Below are 22548 nucleotides of genomic sequence, written 5' to 3' on the forward strand. Positions count from 1 at the left end.
AGAGTTAATTAGTCTACAAGGAATATCACCCTTGGTGAATTACTCTCGATCACCACAGTGAACTAGAATTCCCATTTTATTTCTAACAAAGTCATTCTAAATAAGAGTATGGCAATGGGGTAGATAAAAAATGTCAAGTGGGAATGTTTCTGTAGAAAAACCTTTGGTCTATCACTCACTGTCAATATAGCCGACCTCACAAGCTTGTTTTGGTACAGGAGTAAAATGGGAGGGGGCATGCTCACAACCATTGTCTCCATGGAAGTTAAAGGGGTAAAATAAAAAAGCTATAACTAAAAACTGTTGCTCCAGAGTACAATCTCTATAGATTCTGTGGGAAAGATCCACCCAGAGGAATCCACTCCTTTCCTCCCAGATGGATTTTGTATGAGTCTGCAATGTACCTTCTTAAGTTAATTCACTGTCAATTAACTGTAGATCCAGTTTTTTTTCAGATATTGCTGCACACTCTAAACTTCAGTTTGTAAGCAGTTTTGTTCTTTCTGGTACTTATAAATATGTAGGTGAGCAGCATCTGTACCCTCTGGAGTTCGTTTCCAGTTAGGTGGAGTGGTCCTTTCCCAAGAAATCTGTACCTGTTCTTTAGTAATAACATTTTATAATGTCTAGGCCATCATTTGTGACAATGTGGTCATATGATACTCAAAGTGCTTTTCATTTTTCCTGTGTCTGCAATGCAGATGTAAAATGTACATTGCTATGTTTGGAAAAATTCTATATTTGACCCTGCAATAACAGCATTCATACATGTACTATAGAGTATGTGTGTGGGAGGGGTGGGAGAGAAACTGCTCTTAGGCTTGACTTCTAACATTATGCTGGTTTGGACTGAAAACAAAGGAGCTAGTAAATATCCTGCATCTTTATTTAAACCTTTGGATGAATTATGTACTGGGGCAGTTTCTCTGAGAAGAAGCATTCAGGTTATTTAATTTGGCAAACTCAGATGTGGCAGGAACATTTGTAGCGGAAACAAGCCTGCTTTATTTATTAGCTACATTATATGCTAAAAAGTGGGTACGCTTACTCCTAGAGCTAACGTTGGGTACATTAAGGATTACTGTGGCATCCTCAGAGTAATGGCCTCTATCAATTGAATCCAACAGGAATTAATTTGCTTTGGATAAATTAAAATATAAATGCTCTGGAAGTAAAGCAGATACCACTGCTAACATATTTGAATGATTCTGTATCAGAGACAAATTATTCAAATGTATATCTAAGAATTTTTTATGCAAGTCTTTCACTGTGTAGAAGATGTCAAATGTATAGCCAGTTGTGTGGGATCCTTACCCTAAATAGTGCTTTGAGGCCCGGGGCAATATTTGATGTGGCTGGAAAGTGCAGTTTTCCCTATCAGCCAGCATTTCTGGTATGAATGCAAGAAATTACTTTAGACCCAGTGGGTCTGCCCATCCTATTATTATCTAACCTGATTGATGGTGGCCCTCCAGGTATTTTGGGGGAGATCTTTCCGGTCCTGTACCTTAGAGTCTTCTGACTGGAATTGTTTTTTTAAAAAGATATTTTATTAACATTTTAAAAAAGAGACCAAACAAAGAAATTACATACACTTGTGAATTGTGAAGGAGAGATGCATGTAAGCTGCTTCTGAACGATAGACCCTCTCTGTCTTAACTCTCTTGGGTAATAGCTTGTCTTGTTGATCGGAAATGAGTTGTCTGACAAACCAAACTCTTTCTTTTTCCTTTTCTTTTAAATATTCACTGTAGAAATTAAAGGTGACTGGAATCGCTAAAGCTGCCATGAGATGTATCTGTACTGGACTGCTTGTTTTTGCCCTGGCTTCTCAGACGGTTGATGCTACGTTATCAAAGACAGATACAAAAAAGGCTACCTCAAAAATACTGAAAGAAAAGGTAGGAGAATGTGCTTGGTTATATGGCACGCAGACTCATTTGTTTTATGTATATCTCACTTTTCTCTACTGGGGACTCCAAACCAGCTTACAGGAAAACATAATTTAGGCAAACAAAACATACACACTGCAACATCCTGGGCTGGTTCTGGATCCACTGATACGTCTCCCTCAGGGACATAGGCTGTGTGCTATGGGTTAAGGATCAAGAGCCAGGAGCACTTTGACTCTAACCCCCCAAAGTTATGTCTTTGGCCACATCTTGGTTAAATCTCTGCAACAAAGGAGGAGCAGAAGCTCAGCCCAAATGACATAGATCTGGCAATGCGGTGCTCCCAACCTTTCTCTACAGTCTTATTGCAAAGATGCCTGCCAGCCCCACGGAAACATGATTGTCGGGCCTTGCTTTATTGAAAGGTACCTGTAAGGCAGAACGAGGTCAAATTACATGTGATGGGGGCAGTCATATTTGTTGGTCCATGTATGTGGAAAGCAGGATTTTATGTGGTGTCTAATTTAACTGGCCCTGACCTGGATATCTCATGTTAGCCTGATCTCATCAGATCTTGGAAGCTAAGCAGGATTGACCCTGATTAGTATTTGGATGGGAGGCCACTAAGCAAGTCCAGGATTGCGATGCAGAGGCAGGCAATGGCAAACCATTTCTGAATGCCTCTTGCCTTGGAAACCTTTCGGTGGGGTGTTGAACTCATTTGTTACGAGGGTCAGATATGACATAAATGTCACTTGGTCAGGCTGGGCCATGTGTACCAAATAAATAAACACCATAAGATGTAATGGTAGATACTGGAGATACAAACTCTATAAAAGGCACAGGCAAAGTGAATTAATGATATTTTTTACTTAAAAAACAAGCTTAGAACAATAACATTTTTACAGTATTTACTTTTATTTAACAGTCTTACTGTTATTGTTTTAAATATGCTTGTGTTTTAAGTTAAAATAAAGTAAAAATAATATAATTAATTGACTTTGCCTGTGTCTTCTATAAAGTTTGTATCTCTAGTCCCTGGCATTAATTTTTTTTAAAATATCTGGAATGAGCCCGCTCACAGCGGCCTCGCCTGCCAATATCTGGAATGGGTGTGTGTGTGTGACTGCCTTGGTGGGTGAGCTCGCTGTGGGGGTGGGAGTGGAGGAGAGAGAAAGAAAGACCAAAGGAAAAAAAGAAAGAGGGAGAAATAGAAAGTGAGAGGAGAGAAAGAAAAAGAATGAAAGAGGGAAAGAAAGACAAAGAAGGACGGGGGAAGGACGCTGGCTGGGCTCATGGAGCTGGAGTGGCCCCTGCAAGGCCAGAAAGGGACATGGGCCGCATCCGGCCCTCAGGCCGCATGTGTGACACCCCTGCCCTACGGGGTCACCATAAGTCACCTGTGGCTTGATGGCAAAAAAAAGTAAATCAGACTTGGATGGGGTATGTTCCGCGCCAGATGCTGCCACCCTGGCTCAGGACTAACTCCTGACCCCCTCTGACAGAACAGCAGCCCACAGGGGTTGTCCGAGCAGATGCAGGCCAGCAGGGGTGCAACTGAGGTTCTGGCCCCTCTGCACCCGGTGCTTGGGAGAAGCACCCCAGAGGACTCGAGACTGGGGCTCGCCATGGCTGAGTCAGGCGCAAAGGAGCCCATCCCCTCCGGGAGACGCTGAGGCTCACCGCGGCCAAGTCACGCGTGGCGTGGGGGTTGGCTTGCGGGGTGGAGCATGCCCACTAGGCTCTGGCATCAAGCAGGGCAGGGCTCCCAGTGCTGAGCCGTGAAGGAGTGGCTGCGCTCCAGTGGCCAGCAGTTTCTGATTGCCCTGGGAAGCACCTACCCGGAGCAGGCTGGAGGGTGGGAATGGGCTTCCTTGGAACCGGGGGGAGGAGGATGGGGATGGGAACTTGGTGGGTAGGACAGGTGTTGAGTGGGAGAGGTTAAAGGGGGTGGAGGACACAAAGGCCGAGGAGGAAGGAGAGGGGAGGTGGTAATCTGGGCTGCCTGACTGACCTATGCCATGTGGAGTGAGGAGAGGAGGCCCGGTCCCAAAACTCCTAGTCTGAGGCCTTGCTGTGTCCTCTGCGGGACACAGCCTCCTCCTTAAGGTGTCCTCCCTTAGAACTGCCCATACAGCCATAGCAAGATAATGGGCATTTTCTGTGGTGGGTCCCCCCCCCCGTCATCAGAGCTCTTTTACTGCCCAGGGGAACCAGCGCCCGCCTCTCTGTTTTTATTTTGCAAAGGCAGAGAAAGACAGATCCAAGAGGAGGGTGGAGGTGTGAAACCACACTTGCTAAAATAAGGCGAATTTTAATGCCTGATGATGGTATACCGGCATGCCAGTATTAAAAAAACCCAAGAAACCTTAAAAAGACCTTGGTGTTACGTCAACCCTTAGCTGGCATCTGCCAATCACAAAAGCAGTGATGAAAATGATGATCACTCCCCTACACGTGGGTTTGACTGGCAATCTGCTATACCTAGTTTTGCATAAATCACTGTGAGTAGGTATCCACAGCTCTTTTTTTAATGAATTTTTTTTCAAACATTAAACAATAACATACACCCCATACAAACACAACACAGTTAACAAAGCAATATAAATAACAAGAAAAGAAAATCCTAGTCTTCTCCAAAATTCTGTAATTGGTTGGTTCTCTAAGATTTCCTTCTTCAAAATAGTCTTTTTTTTAAATCTAGAAACCAGTTGACAATAAGTAAGTCATTCCATTTTTGTTTTTTCCACTTTTATTATGTCCCAAGTTTTAATTTGACCATCTGTTGTGATCATATTCGGATATGTTATATAGTCCATTCGTCCCCCCTACCACATTCCTATAATATGCTTCTATTGGGGACATTAATAGTGCTGGGGTTGGATTGATCTTTTCATTTTTTCCAAAGCTTCAGTAGATTATTTTTAATCACATGATGAGATTCGCCTCTCTCATACTTGGTTGCTTTCCAAATTTGATAGCGCAAACCTGATTTCAATCAATCAACCTTTATTGGCTTATAGTCAGAATCATAGCATAAGCAGTGCACAAAATTCTGTACATACATTTTCAACTTAAATTTAATTTAAACTTTTGTCTTAGTCTTGACAACTTCCACCAGAAATTCCGCCACCTTTGAAGTGATTTCAGGAATAGAATCATTCATTAAAAATCGGAAGGTTCTTGGCTAGATTTCATTTTCTTGTAAAATTGTTTTATTACTCCAAAGTGATCAGAACAAACGTCAGTTCCCAGCTCTTACCAAGATCCATATGGAGGATCGGGGAACCTACAATTCATGTAAAGAAGCTGAAGCCATGATCCCACCTGATCCCTATGGGTCTTTGGGGCAGCAAACTCAAACAGCTCTGGCTTACAGTGAGAAAATAGAAGCTTATAATCTGAGATAATCTTACATGAAATCATGGGCATGGCTGGGCTGGTAAGGATCCTGGGTGTTGTTGAACTACTTTTAGGAGCAGGTGTGTTTGCTTGTGTCATGGTTTATATTCACAAAGACAATGAATGGTACAACATGTATGGGTACTTGCAGTCTGATGGCTATGGGACAAGCAACATGTATGGCTACTATTTTGGTGTTTTAACCCTAGAAATGAAAGTGTTCTTAGATTCAACTCTATTGAATTCTTTATTCATCCATCCTTATTAATGTTCTTTAAATGGAATGCTGAGTTAAGTGATGTGATCAGCGTTATTCTGGACTGATCCAAACACTCTAGAATGCCATGGTGAGGCTTCTTATGGGGACCCTGGTGCAGGCGCATATTAAGCCAGTGCTCCGCCATCTGCACTGACTCCAGCTGGAACATTGGATCAGATTTAAGGTGCTGGTTTTGATCTTTAAAGCCTTACACGGTCTGGGACCTTCATATCTGTGGGGCCGCCTCTCCTGGTATGTCCCCCAGAGAACATTATGATCATCAGATAATAACCTGCTGGTGGTCCCTGGCCCAAAGAGTGTCTGGCGGGCCAGGGCCTTTTCTGCCCTGGCCCCTGTCTAGTGGAATAGTCTCTCTAATGACACCAGGGTGTCGGGACCTTAAGGAATTCGGCAGGGCCTGCAAGACAGAGCTATTGCATCAGGCCTACGGTTGAGGTCTTTTCCATCAATGCTGGCCTCCCCCCCGCCCCATTGCCATCTGAATTCAGTGGCTCTGACTGCCCACAGGACCTGCTGCAGCTTATATACCATAATAAGTGCGCCATCTGATACATATTGTTGATATTATCCATTGATTTTATGGGGCTGATTTTATTCGTAAGTATGGTTTTAGCATGATTTTATTGCAGTTGTGCTGCAATAATGCGTGAGCCGCCCTGAACCTGGCTTTGCTGGGGAAGGGTGGGATACAAGTTTAATAAAATAAATAAAAAACATAAGTAGTACATAGAAGAGCTGAATTAGATTAAATTTCTGTCTAGTCCAGCGGTCTTGTTTTCAATGGTGGCCAACCAGTGTTAGTGTGAAGCACACAGACTGAGCATGAAGGCAACAGATCTCCCTTCTGGTTTTTCCTAGCATTTTATATTCATGGGTATACTGCTTCAGAACACAAAGATTACTTTTAGCTATCACAAGTAGTCATTCATAGACCTACCCATCCCCCATAAATTTGTCTAATCCTTTTTTTGAAAAAAGTCCTCTAAACTAGTGGCCGTCAATAAATTGCGACAATAAATTCAGCTAGTTACATCTAAAATAATCGTTTCTTTGCAGACTCACCATTCAGATAAAACTGTGCAAGACCGTGGTCTAGTAGTCACAGACGTAATGGCTAAAGATATTATTGTGGAACACAAGAGCTACTGTGCCAAAAAAGCAAGAGAGCGATACTTCTTAGGAGATGTTCTGGGCTACATTACACCTGTAAGTACTAAGAAAATTAACATAGTTGAACTGCAGGTATCTTTTGTGGTGTGTTTTGGGGGATTTTTGCAAACAAAAATGTAAATTCTAGCCTCAAACTGGGAATGCTATTTTCATGTTTCATCCAAATAGGTAAAATTTATTGGGTAAGGCCAAAGGCCATAACAATATAACAAAATAACTGCCTGTGTTTCCTCAATATAATAAAACTCAGATATGTAAAGAAATATAGCATGTGGCGAATCTTGTCCTTAACACCTTTTCTTTGTCCCTTTTCCAGTGGAACAGCCGTGGCTATGACATGGCTAAAATATTTGGAAACAAATTTATGACGATCTCGCCAGTGTGGCTGCAAGTGAAAAGAAGGGGCAAGGAGCAGTTCCAGGTGACAGGACTCCACGACGCTGATCAAGGTGCTCATCATACTCTCTACCTGCACATCATACTCTCTACCTGGTGATGTCAAGCTAGCACTTTTGCAGTTGCATGAATGAGTCATCAACTGTTTGACTTGGAGTTGTTAACGTGCATTGTCCTGAGTTTTACTGTGAAATATTTTGCGGATGGTCCTTAGAAAGTCTTGGGTCACTGCAAATTTAACAGGGCAAAATGAATGCCATAATTGTTTAACGGGAGGCATACTAAAATGGTAAAAAGTATAGAATGACTGTATCTACGGCAAATTTACTTGAACTTGGAACTCCCGTTATAACCTTGCATTTAAGTTCTCCCAGGATAGTTTTATGGTGCCTTAAAGACAAATACATTCATTATGATCGCCTGAGCTTTTATAGGCAAGAGCCTGTTTTATGAGATGCGTAAAACAGATGGTGAAAATGAATGGGCAGTGTGTGTGTGATAGAGTGAATGTCCAAAATATGGTGATGCATATGAATGTTAGCTATCCGTGAATTCAGAGTATGTCTAAAAATATGCTTCCACGCTATTCAGACATAAGTTGGAAATCGTGACTATTATGACATCAATAATTACTGATTTATCTCAGAATATTCAGATTATAAAACTTGTCTGGGATTGTCACATGTTGACATTTACATTTTTTTGACATTTGCTGCAATATACGGTAAGATATTCTCCTGCTCTCAGTGGTGGGTTAAGACAGTTGTGCAAGCTGATTATATTCATATATACAAACACTGTCTAAAAGATACCGCAAAGGAGCCAGTCAGTTGAAGTTAATTATATTTTTATACGATACTTTTGTTGCTGGCAATAGCGGCTGAAGGCGGCTTACGAAAGAAACCAGCCCTGATGCTCAAGTAACAAACACTTAAAAACAAACGAGGAAACAAAAAACCTAGCTACGGAAGAGTCCCCCATGATAATACCCTCCTTACAGTAATAACAGTCAAGACACTTGCTCACAGACAGCATTCCACAACACTGGAGCTGCTGCCAGAAAAAAGGGGGCCTGCTAAGTGGGTAGCTTGAAGGGAGGGCTCAACCAGCAGCATAAGGTCTAGGCTGAGCTCCTGTTTCCCTTGCTGTTAAGATATTAGCCCAGCCATAAGATATGTCTGGGCAAGAGCGAAAGGGCCCTTCTCTCTGTGGCTTGTTGCCTGTGGTCCTGAATGAGCTGGGCCAGTAGGTCCAGGACCAGCCCAGGATGTGTTGTACTGTACTGCTTGTTTTGTTCTGTTGGCTTATTTCTGTTGATTTTTCTATTTTGGAAGCCTCTTAGGGTGCTGGGCCGAAGCGTGGAGTAAAAGTACTTAAATAAATTAAAACCAGGAGGAGGCCCTGAGAGGATCTAAAGTGACAAACAGCATCATGACAGGAGAGATGATCCTTCAAATAAGCTTGCACCAGATTGTGTAAGGCTTTGAAGTCAAAACTAGCACATTGAAATTTGGTGGCCGATGTAGCTGGCCCCGGGAGGCAGTAATATGCTTCTCTCGTCTAGGAGTACTAACTCAAATGCATGCCATCCTATTCTGTACTAGTTATAGTTTCTGGATCATCTTTAAGGGCAGTCCCACATACAGCATGTTGTCGTAGTCTAGCCCTAAAGTTACAGAAGAATGGTTCGGCATAGTCGGATCCACAGAGCTCAGGAAGGGAGATAATTTTTGCACCAAATGCAACTGATAAATGTATTTTTGTTGCTGCATTTACCCGATCTTCTAATAAAAATGTGGGATCCAATAATACCTGTAATCTCTTTATGGAAGTAGTGAAATTCATCTGTCCAAGGTAGGCAGTGCATTTGCTCCCAAAGTACTGATGAGCATCATCTCTATCTTGTCTAGATTCAGTTAGCTTGTTTCTGTTAATAATGGTTTTAATAAAGGATCCACTCTGCTATTGGGCCAAATTCTAGGATTCAGCCTTTCATTGGGGGGATTTGGAAATGCTGTGCAACTGGAACAATACTAGGATCTTGGGTCCTCATTGGGAAGTGTCAGGATCCCAGCAATCATTGGAAGATTTGCAGTTTTCTGCATGAGATATGCTAATGGAGAATTTGCCTGGATGATGCAGTGGGAGAGGAGATGGGTCTGTCTGAGATTATTGAATTCCCTGTGCGACAGAAATGTCTAATACTTGAGAGCAATGCATCAGGAGAAGGGTAGATAGCCCTGTCCAGGCATTTGATTAGGTTTCCTGCCGAGGCTGCAATGAAGGGACATTCCTGAATGGTCTGGGGGTGCAGGTTATTTTCCTGCAAGCATGGGTCAGTACTTATAGCTAGGGTGTGGGAACCACTGAAGATCACACAACCGAACCTTGATTAATGTTCTCTGGAGTGATTTTAGCTGCCAGGTCACTTCCTCTTGCAAGTGCCAGAAGTAGAGTTGCTAGCCCTTGGCTGGCAATCCCCTACAGACGGGGTTGGGTGGAGACTTACTGAAACAGCATCTTGCAATGTCCCAATGTCAGTTTTGCTGCATAAAAGCTTCAAAGATTTTGGGGAACCCTAGAGCATCCCATGACATGGTGATGTCACTTCCGGTTACATAGCTAGAAGCGATGTAGTGCTGTTGGATGCTGCCCTCCCCCATTTTTCCCCACCACCCTGTTGAATGGCAGTGGAGGACCAAGGCAGAGGGTGGGAAGTTGTGGCCTCCCAAACATAAAGTGATACATTCCATGATATGGTATGATATCATAAGATGGATTCTATCAAGCTTCTGACTGTGCTAAGCCCGAGCATTTTGGGAGTGGAAAGACCTAACTCAATGTGTAGGGGTGGTCATGGGGCAACAATAGGTAGCCCCAACCATACTTACAGTAAGGGTCCTTTGTCTCCAAAAGAATACTTTCAAAGTCTCAGTGTGCTTATTTGTACCTTCCTGAGTGAGCCAAAAATGAGTGGAGTAAGCCAAGATGCATGTGTGTAGCTCTGTATTTCTGCTGAAATTGTTGGTTAGCAATTTACACACCTGTGGCAAAGTATAGCCCATAGTTTTATTATTGTTTTTAACAGAATGAACTATGTAGCTATTATATCTTTGACAGGTGCCAAGCGGAAGACTCTTAAGATGTATCTTTGTTGGAAGAGGTGGCTATTGTGATTGTTAATCTTCATGTTTTGTCTTCTGACAGGCTGGATGAAAGAGGTCAAGAAGAACGCCAAAAACATCAAAATAGGTGATTTTGGAGTGTACGCTTTCACTTTTGAGTTCTGGAGTTAGGGAAGAAGTTTTCTTCTAGGAAGAATTAATTGCAGTTATTGATGCACCACTTCTGCATTTCGCACTTTTTGAAATAGCTTAATCTAGATCACCTCCAAATAATAAAATCTGGAAGTGTGAACTACAGATTTGAGGGTTCATGTATACTAATTCTAAGTTCCGACTTTTCATCATCTGAGGAAAAATGTGTGGTTTATATCCTACTCGTTTTTTGTAATGGCTAAATGTGCTGTTATTGCTGTTCTTGTAGTTTCAAAGTTAAAATGGTTATCCTGCTTGTGCCCTATGGTTGAAGACGTTTGGTAGTGAAGGCTTTTGTAGCTTTCCCTTTCCGAAAAATTCGGGGAAATTTCTGTTTGTGTCATAAGCTATATATCACACCAGTTCCATGGTCTTCTAAGGCCCAATTCAGATGCCTATTTGTGTCAAAGATCCTGTTCTTGTCGTGGAGTAAAGGGTAAATATTTCCCTGTCCTTGATGGCACTCTATGTAGACACCTGTACATACAGAAGCCCAAATTGTTTGATTCCCTTCTCCCTTGAAGCAAAATAATGATATGGTTTGGGCCTCTGTACAAATGGTTGCATCATATATTGCATTGTGGGCATGGTGAAGGCAGGTATCTGCCTTGATTTTTGCTACAGTTATGAAGAATAAACAATATTCTTAGATTTTAAGTCTGTTTTGGCGCTTGAAAACATTAAATGTATGGCAGAAGCTCTCATGAACCCACTGGTTCAGATGCATTAAGTAAACTTTGGTTTATGGAAAGTTTATGCCACAATTAATGTGTTAGTCTTTGAGAAGCTTTACCACACTCTCCTTCATAAACATTGAAAAAGTTGTGGTAGGGGGAGAGGGAAAGAGCTGAAAGTAAATATCAAGAGGCATATTTTAGGAAACTATTATTAATCATCATTCAAAATCTTAATTTCTTAAAACAGCAGCTTTGTTGTGTAGAGTATTAATTGTTACTTCTATAGTAATCCCCCCCTCCTCTCTTTTTTAAAATCCATAGCGCCAAGGGTTTTGTTTGAAGGCTGGACTTACCAAGACTTTGAGAGTGTTTTTGGCAGTGAAGATGAAATAGAAGAGCTTTCCAATACTATGGTTCAAGTGGCCAAGGTAAAAATCACAGCTGTCAGAAATAAAGAAGCGATGCAATTTCAAAACTTTGTTTGGTATATGAAAACACTTGTTTTTATTAGAAGTACAGGTTGAGTAAATCACCCCTTAAACAAAGTCTGCCTAGTAAACGTCAGGATGTGACGTCACCCCATGGGTTAGGAATGACCCGGTGCTTGCACAGGGGACCTTTACCGGGGGTTTTTACAGGTTGAGTATCCTCTATCTGGACATCCCAAATCTGGACTGACCCAAAATCCGGACCTTTGGAGCCAACATGCAGTCAGATCCCCACTGCTGGGCCTCTCCAAAGTACGGAGAAGCCGGACAGTGGGGATCTCACTTTAGCTTCCCCACTGCAGTTGAACTCCATGTGGAGTTTGACTGCAGTGGGGAGGGATGCTAAACTGAAGGCTGGGCACGCTGCAAGGCTAGACTTCCGTTTAGCTTCCCTCCCAGCGGCAGTCAAACTTCAGGACCACTTCTGTTTGCAAGCTGTCCGGATGAGGGATACTCAACCTGTAACATGTTCGAGGTTAAGAATTTAATGGTGTATCTCATCCAAAAATGAATGAGACATGATTTCTGCATGGAAAATTAAATATGTTAATTAGTCCTGTGTTGGTTCTATGGGGATAAATCAGGGGCTAACCTTGAAAGATCAATTAATTTAAATGGATTTTTTTTAACTCAGAACACTCCAACCTAGAGAACAATACAATATATATTTATATAGCTAAGTTTAACAGTGAACAGATTTGGAACTGATAGGGTACTTTCACACAGCCCAAATAATGCACTTTCCATCCACTTTCAGTGCATCTTAACGATCGTTTGCAAGTGGATTTTGCCAGTTCACACAGTAAAATCCACCTTCAAAGTGCATTGAAAGTGCATTATTTGGGCTGTGCGAAAGTGCCCACAGTCTTTCTGAGTTCAGCTGAACCACTGGGCCTTCTTGCAAAAACTTAGTGATGAACAAAGTCCAATTTCCAGTCCAAAGTGTTGGGATCTTCCAAGCTAAATGCTTTGAAACATAAATTTGACCTCCCTTGGGATTGTTCAAATGGTTGCAACTGAATCATGGGCTTTTTCTGTAGTCGGCCCAGTTCTTTGGAAGGGCCCGTCAGAGTAGGTGAGGAGGGGGCCTTTCTATTGCTTTATTTAGAAAGACATGTAAGGTAGGCAGTCTTATTCCAGAGGCCATATGGTAAATTGTTTCAGAGGATTTGGCTGTGCTTGTTCTAATTCTGTGTGTGTGTTAACCATATGTGTTTGTAATTCTTGTGTATTTTAAAACCTTGTGTCCCTCTAAACGTGTATTTTAATTTATTTTTCAGTTTTGTTAACTTGGATTGTTATAATTTTTGTTTTTGTAACCTGGTTGCTGCATTGTTAGCCAATCCAACTCCAATGAGATAAGGCAGGATAGAATGTTTAAAATAATCAGTTTTCTGTTGATTATATGTATGGAACTGCTATATTAATTTTAGATGCACAAAAATCTTGGTATGATGATGTACTGCATATCTGACTAGCATGATTATGTATAAAATTAATTGAATCTGTTGATTAAAATGAGTATAGTTATTTTACAAGTGCACAAAACTTAAAACTGGTAAACTCGGTCATCCAATACACAGTAAAACAGATAAACCATCGCTGCAACGATGATAAGATGCGAAGTCTAGAGTGAACAAAAGGTTTTGCAAGCAGTCCAAAACTGATAAAGTCAAAATAAGTCTGCTTCCATGATATTTGTCTCTAATTTATCCCTAATTATATTCATTCTAGAATGAAAATTTTGATGGCTTTGTGGTTGAAGTTTGGAGCCAGTTAGGAAATCAAAAGCAGACGTAAGTACAGAATTTTGTGCTGGGTATTTAGAGGGTTTTTTAAAACTCTCTTATACTAGAAGCAATTGTCACTCAAATGCTAATGATCTTTGTGTAAGTAAACATTTATTTTTATTTGTTTAAAACATTTATATGTTCTTTTCCTCCCAAAGGTCCATATGGTACAAAAAAACGGTTTGCCAATTACCCCCTCTTCCTGCTGGCCCTACTTTGATCTTTTCTGTGATGTTCCTAGGGAACCACTAAGTGAAGGGGAAATAATTTTGTAGACTGCAGCAGTAGGGGGGAGATGGGAAAGATGCCCTTTCCATAGTACAGCTCTTGTCACTTAGTTTTTGAACCCGTGTCTATAGTATAAGGTGGCTTTGTTATTTGTACCTTGGAGTTCCTTCTCTGTATCTGTAAGGTGATGAGGTATGAGAGCTGTTTTAAAGTGTGTTGCTCCAGTAACTTACAAAGAACGAAGCCATGTGGTAGAAGCCCAAAACTTTAATTATTGGATCTAGAATGATGAAGCTGAATCATGAGCTGGGACATTGTGGTCTAGATCTTCTTGTGTTACCAGAACAGTATGTAAGAAATGCAAGTGGTTCCCATACTAATGAGGTGATATCAGAAGGGACCATGAAAAGGCAGTCATTTCTCCACTTTTCTTTGTGATCATTTCCAGAGATCACAAAATCGTTCCTGCTAGTACCAATCCTGTGAAATCAGATCATATTGGGATAGGTGGCAAGTAGATAATATTTTATCAGGGGTGAATTCTGTTCTGCATTTTTCCTTATTAATCATCTGTCCAATCATCCTTTCATTGCAGGAAACTTTGGCCCCAGTAGTTCTTGGGGCCTCTGTTTTAAACAACGGAGGCATCAGCAAAGAGGACCTAGGGGTCATAGTCAGTCCTTACTGCAGTAAGACTTTTTGCTTGCTGTTGCCTTGCAGTTTCAGGCTCCAAGGGCCTGTCAGCTTCCTTGAACACATGAAGCTGCCTTCTACTGAATCAGACCCTTGGTCCATCAAAGTCAGTATTGTCTACTCAGACCGGCAGCGGCTCTCCAGGGTCTCAGGCTGAGGCCTTTCGCATCACCTACTTGCCTAGTCCCTTTAAGTGGAGATGCCGGGGATTGAAGCTGGGACCTTCTGCATGCCAAGCAGAAGTTCTTCCACTGAGCCACAGCCCCTCCCTTAAAAAAGCAGTATTGGTGGCTTCTATTGCTGCCTGAGAAGAAACATTAAAGCACTGATGCTGTAGCAGCTTTGCTTTAATGCTGTTACTCCAGACCGAAATGTAAGAATTATATATTTACTTAATTACTTGTGGTAAAGGTAAAGGTCCCCTGTGCAAGCACCGGGTCATTCGTGACCCATGGGGTGACGTCATGTCCCGACGTTTCCTAAGCACACTTTGTTTACAGGGTGGTTTGCCAGTGCCTTCCCCAGTCATCTTTCCTTTACCCCCAGCAAGCTGGGTCCTCATTTGACTGACCTCGGAAAGATGGAAGGCTGAGTCAACCTTGAGCCAGCTACCTGAAACCAACTTCCGTTGGGATCGAACTCAGGTCGTGAGCAGAGCCTTTGACTGCAGTACTGCAGCTTACCACTCTGCGCCACGGGGCAGAGTGGAGGAGGAGGAATCCAGCCTCGATTTCTCTCCAGTGACTTAACCGTTTCTTTGAACAAAGAATGGCTTGGCTAATTTTCAAGAAGACCAGGAAGGAGTGTGTGGGGGAAATTTCCTTGGTCATAGTGTGTACTTTTGTCCCCCATCCCACAAAATTGACTTGATTGAGGCAACGTGAAATAATGTGCATTTATTTTGATGGTGTTGACCATTCCGGGTTGCTGCTGGAGAATGAGATGGCAGGCATAAGTGGCTCTCACGACATTCAGTCCCATGTTGTTGGATATGTCGCCACTCAGGTGTGGGACTTTTGCTATGTGTTATTTTTGTTTTGGAATACGCTGCACGGTTACTCCTGGTTCCCTCTGTAGTGACCCATTTCTGCTTGATTGCTTTCTTGAGGCAGCCGTCTGGCTTGGCACCCTAACTCATAGCTTCAGCAATTTAAACAGTGATTGCAGTCTTCCTGACTGCTGACAGGCACTGCAGCCCCTTCTTTGGTATTGTCTGTCAATGTCTCTCCTTCTTCCATAATTAGCACTTTGATTGCTACTCTGAACAGCTTGCTTTAGAAGATTAATTCCACCTTTCACAACTTTGTCTTCTTCACTATGAACTTTCAGTTCCTTTATCTCCTTCAGCAAGGTGTTTCCTTTTTCCTTGAGCTACCTTTTCGGCTCGTGCTACAGATGTAACTGTTCATTGTTAGGCCCTTTTTGCCTTCACATGTATCCCATTTCCCAATGTGTGCCGTTTCTCTATTTGCTGAAATCTCTTCAGTTTTTCAAATGGGTATCATCCATAGCCTGGCTGTCAAGTAAACAAACTTCATTGTGATCAAAATATTGTCACTTTGTTGTCCCATTTTAAAAAATTATATGTTTTTTTTCTGCAAGAGTGGGGATCATGCATCTGTCACATGTGAGTTAAACAGGAACTCTTCTGAAAGTAAATATGTCTTTGTTTTACTTAAGCTAAGATCCTTTTGCCCTTCCAAATGACTTCTATATTGAGCCAGTGCAAACTCCCTTGGTCCCAGATTTTATGATGTCTGTTCCACTGTGTACCACTTTTTGATTCCACTTTCAGTCTGATTTGCCAAGCGGATAGAGCTCGACATGTCTTTTTACTGATTGCTATGTTATTTTTGCCTTTAGATTGAGTTCACTCCCAGTTATTGTTCCTGTCCAGCAGAGTGTTCCTTGTCTCTCTCTAATCTTTTCCTGAAAATTGAGCCTCCAGCAGCTTTTCTTTCTATGGTATAATAAATAAATAAATTTTATTTGTGGCTAATATGCCAGATAAAACTATGATTCCAAAAGCAAGTTGGAATTAGAACCGCATTTGGGGGCCTGCAATAGGACACAAAGAAAGGAAGCCTGAACTGATTTCACTTTAGCAGAAATTACAGATACCCATAAAGGAGCTCCATAGTGCAAAAAAGAAAGAATGCATGATACACTGCAAGAGCCATAGGAATATATGGGCCGCCAACTTGATGAAAAAACCTTAGAATCGCAGACAGGTAAATTTTAGTTCTCTCTCTTGCACTTAGTTATTTATTAGTAGTCTATTTATTAGATAACAGAAAATGGGATCCCAGATGTACTTTCAGTTTCAGTAATGTGGACAGCCTTCATATTTTAACTCTTTGTTCAGCAGCAGCCAGGGCCAAACTAGACATTACAAATTTTAGCGAGGTGGGTGTGCACATGCAGCACCAAAGTAGGGCAAGGCACCTTGGTGGTTGGCCTATGTTGCCCTGTGGATAGACTTGGCTATAATCCCCGAGGTATCTTTCTTGTACACTTCACAGCTGTTTTGTCCACTCGTCTGTCCCCCCCCCAATATGCACAGAAAATGAGAAGATCAGGAAAAAGTCTTGTCCATTTCTATCTCTCTTCCTTAAAATTAAATTCTTACTTTATGCATCGATGTCAGTGGTCACGTCATGAGACGACAAGAGTCACTGGAAAAGACAGTCATGCTAGGAAAAGTTGAGGGCAGCAGGAAAAGAGGAAGACCCAACAAGAGATGGATGGACTCAATAAAGGAAGCCACAGCCTTCAATTTGCAAGATCTGAGCAAGGCTGTCAAAGACAGGACATTTTGGAGGACTTTCATTCATAGGGTCGCCGTGAGTCGGAAGTGACTTGACGGCACTTAACTCTCACACACACACACACGCATGCATCAATACCAGTGTGTGTACATGTCCATTTGAAGAACCCTTTCCCTAGACTCAATGAAAAATACAAGGTTTAGCTATCTCCTGTACATCATGGTAAGGCTAAAATGTTTTTACAGATCCATTCCTAAATGTGTGACTGTTCTACAGGAGAAAATATTTTCCATTTATTACATTCATCCCAGTTTTCTACCAAGGGCTTTTGGTGGTATGCGTGATTCTCCCTTCACAACAACCATGTGAGGTTGGTTAGGCTGGGAGAGTATGCCTGGCCCAAGATCACCCAGCGGGTTGCCTGGTGAGCAGGGTCTCTGCAATCCTGGACTGGCATTCTAAGCACTAATGCCACCCTGGCTGTCCAAAACAGGGTGGGTAGGGTGACCGAAAATGCTCTCCAAATAGAATGCAACTGTTAATGGGTGACACAAGCCCCGGAAGGCTGAACTGTGACTGCAGATACAACTTCCTGCCTAGCCATAAGTTGACTTTAAATATGTATATACAAGGAAAATTGTCTTGTGAACATGCATACCAATAGCGGGAGGGACGCACAAAAATTACCTTAACCAGCATGTGTGAAATCAGTCTCTCACAATCAGCTGGGTTCAGAGCCAGGCTGTGAGCACACTTTCTGAAACAATAGCCAGCTTTTAAAGAAGTACGGAACTGGCTCCATGTACCCAAGGCAGCATCTGTTGTGTGTTTCTCAATTTGCATAGACATGACACAGATTGTGTATCTTTTGCATTTTTCATTACTTACTTTTGCATACTTGTTTGTAGAGAGAGAGTTCATAATCTGCCAGTTGAGAATAACAATAAATTTAATAAAATGGGTTCTTTTCCACAGAGTCTTGTGAAATGATTTAGGATACCATCTTGGACTATGTGGTGATGTCAGAAGGAAATGTGCCCCTTCCTTCTGGGGACAGAGGACCCCGTCTTTTCCAGTGATCCCAGATTACCTTGAATTCTTATTAGGGCTGTTGGAAAAAAAATTTGGTGAAGTTCGGCTTCAGCGATATTCGGCCCTTTTAAATTCGGGACGTGCCGAAGTCCGAACACCCCCGCTTCGGATCCGTGAAATTCAGCACGAGATCCGGAGTTCGGGGGAAAATTTGGCCCTCCGCGGGCCTTCACTGGGCTTCCCAGGCGCAGATCTGTTTAAAGAGCCCCCCAAGCGCCTTCATGGAAGCCCGTGAAGGCACGCGGGGGGGGGCTCTTTAAACAAATCTGCGCCTCCCAGGAAACCGGGCAGGGCGGTCTTTAAAGGCGGGAAAAGGCAGGTTCGGGGAACGCTGAATGTGCTGAATTTATTCTGTGTTCGCCCGAACTCTCCAAATTCGGCGCGTCCTTATCCTGCCTTTTTTTCTGTTCCATCCGAACCAGAAACCGCCGAATCGGGGGAAATTCGGGGTTTTTTCGGGACGAACTGAATTGACAGCCCTAATTCTTATCCATTCCAACTTTTCAAAGACTTTTCTTCTTGGCCAAATATAATGCCTTACCCCTTGATGAATAAACTGGCAGATTTTTGAAAACCCCAGTCCCAACAGAGAGTCTGCCTGTGTAGAAAGGCAAAGACAGAAACGCTTACCCATTTTTTAATTCAGCTTTGATTTATAGTCGTCTATAAGAACTTTGATTACTCCATTGATTTCACACTTTCCTTATGTTATCATGATTACCACGTAATCTGTCTGCTGTCTGGTAATGATAAGGCTGTTACTCTATCCTTGGTTTACTACTTAACAGCCGCTTTGAAGATACACCGAAAATTACAATCAAGGTATGCCTAAATGCTCATTTGCATACAGGCGCTCTTTTTGCACTGAAACTGGATTTGGGATAAATATTCATGTGAACAACAACAAGGCTATTATCTCAAGTAAAGAGAGGAGAGTAAGCCCATTCCTGAGAATCGGGCTGAAAGTCGATAGGAAGTGGTGTGACCTCGCCGCCAGCATAACTGCGTGTAATCACATGATTACACGCATTCAAGCCGGCAGCAAGGCCAGTCCCACCAGCAGCCGAGCGCCGCGGGACTGCACCATCCCCCTCTGCTGGCGTGGCCTCTCTGTGGCAACTGCATGGAGAGGCCGCGCCGGCACAGGGGGGTGTTCTGGGGGTGGGCCAGGGGAGGAGCTGCCGCTTAGTCGGCTTCCTACCCACTTTCGGCCACTTGCGCCGGCAGCCAGAACAGCGGCCTCGCTGTTTTCAATGGGGTGAAAAGCCCCAGTTAAACAAAAAAAGCTGTGAAACGGCTTTTTTTTAATTACGATGGCGGGGAAACGGCTTAGGAAGAGGCGCTGCTGTGCTCAGGAATGGGCTGTAAAGGTCAGGTTTCAGTGCAAGCTCTGCAAACCCAAACTTAAAGTTACCAAGGGTGTCTAGCTAAAATATTCATGGATTATCTTCTGCAATGTCACTAAGCTTTGCTTACTCAGAGTAATGTTTTGAATCGGTAGCCCATGAAACAGCCATATAGGTATGGTGACTAGATGCAAAAGAAGATGAGGCTTTGTGCTTTAAATAGTTGTATAGAGAATAAGAAAGATTTTGCATCTCTCATTCTCTGTAAAGTTTGAAGATACCTCTGGGCAGTTCAGTACAGTTTAATACCTACTAATCTGAAATATTTTTTAATTAAAATGAATTGCAATTGTATTTTATAGCACATAGGCAGAGCCTTATTTACAATGGCTAGAAATGGGAGTGTGGCTGTGGGTAGCCAACATATTTTCTAGATATATTCCTTTTTTATACAGGATTATTGGGGAAATAATCTTGATACAATCAGACAAAGAACTAGGTAGATAACTTCTTGCAATGGAAAAGGTTGCAGATCTTGTTGGAAAGAGATAGTTAATATCAAACAAACTGTTCACTCAAGATAATCGTTAACAAGTCAAAAGTTAACTTATGTTGCTAACATCTGACTTGTGTCAGAAATCTATACTCACTCACTATAAGGATACTCTGATTGACAGTTTAATGTCTATTGAGAAGAGACGTGTGTGTAAAGTGCCATCAAGTCGCAGCCAATTTACAATAATCCCACAGGGTTTTTAAGGGAAGTGGTTAAGCAGAGATGGTTTGCCATTGTCTTCCTCTACAAAGTCTTCCTTGATGGTCTCCCATCCAAGTACCAACCCAGCTTAGCTTCCGAGATCTGACGAGATCGGGTTATGCTATAACATTACACATTCCCAAAAAGAGGCTTACTTACCAATGCAGTGAAATGATATTTCCAATATAAATTTCATCATGTATTTCTCTTTACTATTACGAAGTCTTGTATATTTTAAAAACAAAAATCACTCTGTTATAGGGACAAAGGCTTGGCCTCCATTATCTCTGGTTACACATACGATTCTTGAGTGCATGAACGAATCCAGTGCAGATATAGATTCTTTTAAGAATACTGATATGTAAGGTATCTAGAATTCTTGTCGATCTTTAACTCATTAAAGGAAAGTATGTAAGCTCCTGAAGCTTTCTTTACAAAGAATTGGATCTTGAAAAATCTAACATGAAGACTTTTTTGTTTTAAAAGTCACCTGCATAGGTCATTTAGTGCTGTTCTAGTTCTGTGTTCTCCCACTGAGGTCATCAGATATCTTCATCAGCGGGTTTTGTCCGTCCTATGATCAGGGAGGCAGGATACCAAAAAAGCCTTTCACTTCCTGTCCTCTGTGCTAGGACCACCCTTTAGCTTCCAGTACTCCTCCTGCATTAGAGGGAGAAGCAGTGTTAGAGGTTAGCTCTGTAGCCAACTTTCTTCTTCTGTATAGCCTATCTAACTGTATTTGTTCTATTTCCTGTCCATCTTTTCTCTGTCTCTGCATCTTGCGTTTCCCCCCTTCTCTCCCCCCCACCCATCTAGTCTTAGTCTACGTCTGAGTCATGTCGAATAGCGGGGAAAGAATGCTGGAAGAACTTATGTTGGGGGATGAGGAGCAGATAGAAGGGCTCCTTACCTCCCGACTCTCCTCTCAAGTGGCAACGAAAAGCCGCGAAGGGGGAAAGCGGGCGAAACAGCCCGATATGCAGGCTGCGGCACACAAACGAAACCTCCAGTCATAGAGCGATCAAAATGGCCGTTGCAACCCCCCGTTCGGCCCAGAAGAGTTAAGAGGGCGAGGTGGATGCCCGTAATGCTGGCTCTTCGGGAGATCATGCTACAGGCGATATTTCAGGTAATGTAGAAGCGGTGCCTTCTTTTAACCCCGTGGGGGGCGGGCGGGCGATAGAAACCTCATTGAGCTTATGAGGCTGGCTTTGAGAGAGGAGTTTGCCCACCTCGGCGGACCTTCCCACAGAGGCCCTCCAAGTTCCAGAGCCTCATCCCCAGTCGCCATGACATCGTGCCATTCGTGGTCAGAGCGAGGGGAGTGCTCGAGCGGCCCAAGCCAACCCTGGCTGACCAAGGCGTCAAAAAAGGCCCGGTTACCACCTTCTAAGAGGGCCAGACCCACACCAGCTTCCTCTAGCGACAGTGAAAGAGAAGATGGAAAGTTCTCTTCAGAAGAGAACACTGAAGGGGACGAGGCCCCGAGGGTTTTCACAAAGACCCTAGTGACCCTGGTGGCTCACCTGAGAGAGATGGGGATCCATGTATTCCCCTACTTGGACAATATCTTAGTCAGCGCTCCATAGAAACATCTCTCACGCCTACATACGGAGACGGTCTTACAGATGCTGGAACAACGCGGGTTCTTGGTGAACCGGGCCAAGAATTCTCTCTCCCCATCCCAACTGATCTACCATCTGGGCGTTTTCATCGACACAAAGCGGAACTCAGTTTCCCTTCCACCAGACAAGATAAAATCCATAGTCAAGACTATAGTTCTATCCAAATCATCTGGCCTGACATCCCTAGTCAAGCTTCAAGGTCTGATGGTATTGTGCATCAATATAGTGCCGTGGGTTCGCCTTTACATGAGGGATCTACAATGGTTTCTCAAGCCATTCCAACTGCAGATCACTCAAAAGAAGAATCCGTGCCTTACAGTGGCGAAATCAACGGACAGCCTAAGATGGTGGACCAGATTCCAGAACCTATCTAAGGCCCAAGTTTACCTCCAGCAATCCACCACACAAATCTATACAGATGCCAGTCTGGAGGGCTGGGGAGCCATTTTGCACCAACAAGTAGCTCAAGGAAAGTGGACCCCGAAGGAGAAATGACTCCACATAAACCTATTGGAGTTACGGGCAATCCAGAAGGCTCTGTTGGAGTTTCAACCGAAGATCAAGAACAGCCATGTGCTTTTGCGAATGGACAATGTCTCAGCAAAAGCTCACATAAACAAACAAGGC

At 42.8% G+C, this 22548-nt stretch overlaps 1 protein-coding gene across 2 annotated transcripts in view; it reads left to right on the forward strand.

Moving 5' to 3' along the window:
- The first annotated feature begins 1759 nt into the window (after positions 1 to 1759).
- CHID1 (chitinase domain containing 1) overlaps positions 1760 to 22548 on the forward strand; it is a 114195-nt gene continuing 93406 nt past the window's right edge. For both annotated transcript variants that reach the window (XR_008933366.1, XM_056851473.1), the window contains exons 1-6: positions 1760 to 1901; positions 6631 to 6780; positions 7061 to 7193; positions 10348 to 10392; positions 11456 to 11562; positions 13357 to 13418. Coding sequence is in view for 1 of the 2 variants with exons in the window: in XM_056851473.1 (XP_056707451.1) it covers positions 1788 to 1901; positions 6631 to 6780; positions 7061 to 7193; positions 10348 to 10392; positions 11456 to 11562; positions 13357 to 13418 (611 nt within the window). In the remaining variant the exon portion in view is untranslated. The remainder of the gene's footprint in view (positions 1902 to 6630; positions 6781 to 7060; positions 7194 to 10347; positions 10393 to 11455; positions 11563 to 13356; positions 13419 to 22548) is intronic.

The sequence above is a fragment of the Euleptes europaea genome, chromosome 6 (assembly GCF_029931775.1).
Source record: "Euleptes europaea isolate rEulEur1 chromosome 6, rEulEur1.hap1, whole genome shotgun sequence".
NCBI lineage: Eukaryota > Metazoa > Chordata > Lepidosauria > Squamata > Sphaerodactylidae > Euleptes > Euleptes europaea.